We start from the raw sequence: 6,951 nt of genomic DNA, 5'->3' as shown, positions 1-6,951 counted from the left end.
TGATAGTTTTGAGATTTAGTTAGAAAGCGATAAAAAAAATATAGAGAAAGACCATCTCATGTTGTTTCATTGTTGACACAAATATATTCTAAATACGAAAGGACGTGTGATGCATCACAACATTATTATCATTTAAAACACTATTGTACGAAAGACCTATCTAACTAACTTTAGCAAGTACTAATGCCACATGCCAAATAAAGGATAGATAAAAATCTGTAGTAGATTATAATTTCAATAATGTTAAAAAAAGTTTGGTTACAACGGTTTTGTCTTTGATTATTTAAAGCTTTATGTTAGGGGGGGGGGGGGGGTGAAAATGTTAACCGGAAAGAGGCAAATCACGTCACATAAGCTCTTACCTAGCAAACGTGTTTTCATTTTTCCATTCATAGTTATGTGACATGTGAGTAAAATGAGCAAAATAATCATCAAGTGAAGTGAAATACTTAGTTATTAATCTATAAAAAATTAAATGAATCATTCTAAAATCCCTCACGCCTATCATGGCAATCACAATCCCCTGGTTTGGCGCTCGTGATCCTTTGACATAGCCCTTTGACAAGCCATAACGCACTCTAAATCCAGATCCAAGAGTTTTATTTCCAAATAATCACAATAAAAGCACCACTTGAAGCATCCGACGACTGATTACTATGTATTTCCAAATAATCACAATAAAAGCACAATAATAAAAAGTACGATTACAACAGTTGTTCCCACATTTATCTAAATCCATGTACCGTCCCTTCCAAATAATCACAACTAAAACACTTCTTTAAGCTTCCAACAACCGACAATCACATTTTTCTTAACAACAATATTTCATTCAAGAACTAAACAACACTAGCAAGACGCTAGACACTGCAATCCCAAAACATTTACACAACTATGAAGAAAAAACACAACATCAAATCAAAAAACAAAACTCACACCAAACCCTTAATTCTAGTGAAAGAGATTCTGCCCTATTCTTTACCCATAGGAAGCTCAAGCATTTATACCCTCCAAGATTCGATTTATGGAAGGTCGTTTGTTGTTAAAGATAGCCTCGCTTTAACCAACAGTTATTTCTCAACTCTCGAAAGTTTTAAAATACAGATAAAAGAAAATAAAGTTAAAGGGCTAAACATTAAACACCATCAAACCCAAAGGACTAAAAAGAAAATACAAATCAACGATTTAACGCTCTCTTCCAAACACACCCAAATCACTAAATCCGATTATTATTACTATTCCCTTCTGAATTTTCAACAATTAACCCTTAAATTCACGATTAATCTCCAAATTAACCCACAAATCGGTACCTCGATCCGTAAATTTGCTTCAGGTAACCTTCAATTCGATCCCAATTCAATAAATCGACGTAATTTCGTTTCGTAATCGTTAATCGGCGATTCCGATGATACCAATTTCAATCGGAATCTTGAAATTATGTAATTTGGATTGTGTGTTTTGAGAATTATAGGTTGATTTTGCGAAATTGTTTGTGGGTTTTGAGAATTTTAGGTTAAATGTGCGAAATTGTTTGTGGGTCTTGAGAATTTAAGGTTAAATTTGCGAAATTGTGTGTGGGTTTTGAGAATTAAAGGTTAAATTTGCTTTTGATTTGCAGGTGGTGTGAGAAATATGCAGAGTCAAATAGTGTGCAGTGGTTGCAGAAGCATATTGTTGTACCCTAGAGGAGCTTCTAATGTTTGCTGTGCCTTGTGTAATACTGTTACCTCTGTTCCTCCTCCAGGTAATATTACCCGAGATTTGTTAAACCATAGAAATAAATAAGGTCGTTATTTGAAATAAAGGAACAAAATTAAAGGTGAAAAATAAATGAAATATAGGGGACAAACAGTAAGAAGTCTAGGATCTTAGATATATAAATTTGAGAAAAACAAAATAATAATTTTCTTGACATATAGGGATTTGGCTAACTTGTCTTATCCCACGCAATCTCCACCGTCTTGTGGGTTGCTAGGAAATTACCGTCAACATTGAAGGCTTGTTAATTTTATGATAACCAACTTTGGGTGATTTTGTCATTTTGATTGTTGTTGTGATGAAAATGTGTAGTTCTTCTTTGCTATACTAAACCTTAATGTATTACATGATACTCACTTGTCAGTTGTGAAGTGCATTGTTTCTATTTATTGTAGTCCCATGAAAATTGGAAGATGTTCTTTTTCTAGAACTTTCAAGTTAAATTTACATATCATCATTACATAAAGTTAATGGTATTGACTGGGTTGAAAGATATTCTTTATTTTGTATGTATTAAAGGGTATATGTGATGATCTATATGCGAAATGTGTAGTTTGTTTTTTATGCTATGTTAAACATTAATGTGTTACAAGATACTCACATTGTCACTTGCAAATTGCACTATTTTCTATTTAGGGAAGTTCCAAGAAAATTGGAACATTTTATTCTTCTAAAACTTTCAAGTTAAGGTTACATATTTACTCGTCATCACCATTACATTTTTTGTGTTGGTTGGTTCCGAAAGATTTTCTTGTATATATGACAATCGATCAAGATATGTAGCTCAATCTTTAGGCTATAATAAACCTTAATGAATTACAAGATAGTGAGATATTCACCTGTCACTTGCAAATTGCATTGTTTTCCATTTAAGGATGTCACATGAAAATTAGAACATTTTCTCTTTTTTTTTTCCTTAAAAACTTTTTAAGTTAACGTTACTTATTTATCCGCCATCTTAATTACATAAAGTTAATGGCTGCGATCAGGTTGAAACAATTTTCTTTATTTTGTATGTATTAAAGATATGTATGATGATCTTTATGCGAAATGTGTAGTTCGGCTTTTATGCTATACTAGACTATAACGCGTTCCAAGATACCCGTCACTTGCAAATTGCACTTTTTATAATTTAAGGATCTCACACAAAAGTGGAACAATTTTCTTCTAGAACTTTCGAGTTAAGGTTACTTATCTACCCGTCATCATCATGACATATAGTTAATGGCATTAATTGGGATACAATTCAAAAATATTTTCTTTACTAATGTACACAAGGGTATTTATGATGATCTTTAAGATCAAATCGCCAATACTTGCTTCTTGTGCCTTCTAAAGGCTAAATAAATAGCACATCATATTTGTTATTATCTTTATTATTCTTATCATAAGCATTTGTGGTTAACCTCTCAGGGATGGAAATGGCCCAACTGATCTGTGGAGGTTGTCGCACATTGCTAATGTATGCACGCGGTGCTACAAGTGTTAGATGCTCATGCTGCCATATTGTAAATCTTGCGCCAGGTATACTTTAATGATTTATATTTCATTATGAGATTCTTTATAAGGATCTTTAAGCATGTTTATAGAACTTTGTGAACCGTGTGAATTGATTAATTGTTCTTAAGTACTTTGAATTGCCACTTACATGTCCCACTGGTTAGGAGGGTACTAGTGGGGCCGTGAGGTTTCCCTAGGCTTGTAAACGAATTGAACGGAGCATGCTCGTGTTCAATCGCTCAACTTTAACTGAAATTGAACAAGAAAAGTTATTGAAATGGGTTTTCTTGTTTGTGTTTTTCGTTAAGAAAATGAGCATGTGCTCGTCCATGTTCGTTCGTTAATAGTATAAACGAAATGTTCATGAATTAAACGGACGAACATAGCTGAGTTAAAACCAGTTAAAAGTAATGTGAAGAACAATATAAATGTAAACTAATGAACATAAACAAATATAAATGAGCAAACGTCCACGAACATCAATAAATGAACGAGACATATGTTCATGTTCGTTCATTTAACTAAATGAACAAAAATATTTGTTCAGGTTTGTTTGTTTATTAAATATACCAAGTTGTTAATGTGCTCAGTTATATTCTGCTAATTAGATATTAGATATAAACTATATATATTAATCCAGCTGGAACGTTAACTTATTTAGGATTTTTATAATCTAGGTTAATTGATTTCCCACAGATTTTTTAGTTGGGTTAATTGTTGTCTGAGGGTTTTTGTTTTTCATTTGTTAAAAGTTTCAAACCAGCTGGCTCAAGTGAGTTGTGCAAATTGCCGAACAATGCTGATGTATCCATTTGGTGCTCCATCTGTTAAATGTACAGTCTGTCACTACATTACAAATGTCAATGTAAGTACAAACATAACCCATATTTATGTATTTTCTTTTCTTTTTTATTCTTTTTGCTATTGTCATACTCATTATTTTACTTATTTATAGACATGCAAACGAACCGAACGTTCAATGACTGTTCGTGAACCATTTGGCAGGAAGTTTGTTTATTTAATAAGCAAACTAACATGGACAAAAATTTTTGTTCATTTAGTTAAAACGAAGTCGAACGAACAAACAAACACATGTCGCAGTCGTTCATTTAAATTCGTTTACGTTCGTTTATTTTTGTTTGTTTAAGTTCGTTAATATTATTCATTTGTATATTTTGGTCCATTACAACTTTAACCTAGCTATAATAACCTAAATGCAACACTTTTTAAACTAGTTTTAGCTCAGTTATGTTCGCTTGGTTATGTTGTTAGCAAACACTAACAAATTCATTTGCTTAACGAATGAACACGAGCTAGAAAACCGTGTTTGATTATTTGTTCGGTTTAAGTTAAAAAAATGAAAACGAACATGCCCATTTGTGTTCGTTTGGTTCATTTACAAACCTACAGTTATTTATCTGGAGTAGTTGAAGAAACTTATTGTAATGAACAATTGCACGGTTTGACTTTTTAGTTAATATTTGACTAATTGCGATAGTTATGAATTATATATATACTTTTGGTTACAGACGAGCAATGGAAGGGTTCCCGTTTCAGTATCAATGCCATCTTCTTCGACCGTTAGTTTCTTTCTTTTGAGCTTTTTTTTCTTCCAAGAATATATAAAAAGGGTTGTCTGTGAACAAATATACTTGATAAAATGCAAAAAGAAAATAAAAATTCTTTTGTTTTTAAAGTAGAAACAGCAGAAAAACTATGAAATGCAAGCCGATTGTAATTCATCGTATGAATCATTTCGGCTGAAATATTCTTTATAGAAGACAAAAATGTTTTATCTTTTTTTGCGTTTTTCTAAGCATGCATAGTGAGTTATAAATTTGGTAAAATGGACTGGCCGAAATGGGTTCGGGTTAAAACGGGCTGTTTTAATAAGTATCGATTTGGTTTTTGTCAAAACTAGGTTTTTAAGCGAACCGACCTTTCAGTGAATAGTCTGTGAACCGTTCGGCTGGGAGTTCATTTATCTTTGTTTATTTAATGAAAGAATGAGCATGAAGAAAAGATTTTTTTTTTTCATTTAGTTATTTGTACGTTTGGTAAAGTTTGTCAGTTTACCTTCGTTAATTGATTTAAATTTTTTGGGACTGTGACAATTTGGTCTAGTTTATATCTTTTAGGTCAAACACATTGTTTATTACATTAATTTTAACTAGTTTTAGCCTAGTTATCTTCGTTCATCCATGTTCATTCGTTTACATTTATGAACCGTTTGTACTGTTAATGAACGAACATAAGCGCACATGAACATGTTCTTTCTTACATGAACATGTTTATTTCTTAACGAATGGACATGAACAATAAAACCCGGTCGTGATTGATGTTTGTTTGGCTAAAGTTAAATGAACGAACACGAACATGCTCCGTTCGTCTTCGTTTGGTTCATTTACGATCCTAGTAAAAAGCGGCTCTAACCAAAATGGATTCGCCTTAAAACAGGTTCTCTTAAAAAGTATCAAGCTGGTTCGGGTCAAATGGTTTTGACCAAAATGGGTTCGTCTTGAAATAGGTCTTTTTAGAAAACATATATCAAAACATATTCAGCTTGCTATAACAGTTTGCTACATATTCTTTTACAGGAAATGCCTCATTCGAATACTCAAACTGTTGTCGTTGAAAATCCCATGTCGGTTGACGAGAACGGGAAACTGGTATATTTTTTCCGTAATCTTTTTTCTTTATTATTTTCTATCAAGTTTTACATTTCTTCAATTTTGTGACATTTTTATGATGATATAGGTAAGCAATGTTGTTGTTGGGGTTACAACGGACAAGAAACCAACTTGAAACGATTGGACAACGGTTTGGTCTCGTGTTGATTATTTGTTGAATGCATATTGGTCCTTACTAGTTGAATTTGTATACTTAGAACCAAAAAAGAAAAAAAAAAGGGTCCATCATATTATGCTATTGTAATTGGGATTGAACGTGAAATATTGATGGCTTGATGTGCTGATTTGTGATGGATATGGATTAATAGAATTTGTTTTGCATTGAATTTAACACAATCATGATCATAGATCAATTTTAAGTATTGATGTTCTAAACATCAACTGGATTTATTTGATTGAAGGGTTTGTGCTCTATGATGTTCCAACTAGATGATGATGATGATGATGATGATGATGATGATGATGATGATGATGATGATGATGATGATGATGATGATGATGTTCCAACTAGAAATAGGAAATTAATGACTTTTGTAACAAAATATTTGATGAGATACCTTATTAGGATATTTTTAAAAGTTGCTATTTTGTAAGATAACTGGAGAGAACTAACTTTTTTTTTCTTAAAAATATTTTGTATTTTTTTCTTTCATCTTTTCAATGTTGATATTGTTTCTAAAAAAACTGTTATATAGTGCATAAATGCAATAGTGTATATATATATATATATATATTCTAAGTTCAGGAGAAAAATGAAATTACTGTGAGAAATGTGAATAAATTGAGTTGGAAGAAATTGGTTTTGGATAGAAAAAAAATTTAATATATGAATTAATTGTATTTGTGTAGGATAAAATTTTCGAGTGTAGGTTATATGTTTTTCGTGTGTAGGTTATACGTTTTCGTGTGCGTGTGCAGTTTATTGATGCTGAATTTTGTGTGTCGGTTATATGTTTTTCGTGTGTAGGTTATATGTTTTCTTATTATTTGAACAAGTGTAGGTTAT

General features: G+C 31.8%; 1 protein-coding gene across 1 annotated transcript; it reads left to right on the top strand.

The window, feature by feature from the left end:
• Positions 1 to 1,230: 1,230 nt before the first annotated feature.
• Positions 1,231 to 6,232, top strand: LOC143590807 (protein LSD1-like). Its single transcript, XM_077071175.1, has 7 exons — positions 1,231 to 1,330; positions 1,616 to 1,741; positions 3,169 to 3,279; positions 4,008 to 4,120; positions 4,785 to 4,835; positions 5,853 to 5,924; positions 6,013 to 6,232. Exons 2-7 carry the CDS (start codon positions 1,630 to 1,632, stop codon positions 6,058 to 6,060), a joined length of 507 nt encoding a protein of 168 aa, XP_076927290.1. The 5' UTR covers positions 1,231 to 1,330; positions 1,616 to 1,629; the 3' UTR covers positions 6,061 to 6,232.
• The last annotated feature ends 719 nt before the right edge of the window (positions 6,233 to 6,951 follow it).

This window comes from Bidens hawaiensis, unplaced genomic scaffold, assembly GCF_021521415.1.
Source record: "Bidens hawaiensis isolate Kalapana, Puna unplaced genomic scaffold, B.hawaiensis_p1.1 tig00039004_1, whole genome shotgun sequence".
Taxonomy (NCBI): Eukaryota; Viridiplantae; Streptophyta; class Magnoliopsida; order Asterales; family Asteraceae; genus Bidens; species Bidens hawaiensis.
This window is presented reverse-complemented; position numbering and strand designations above follow the sequence as displayed.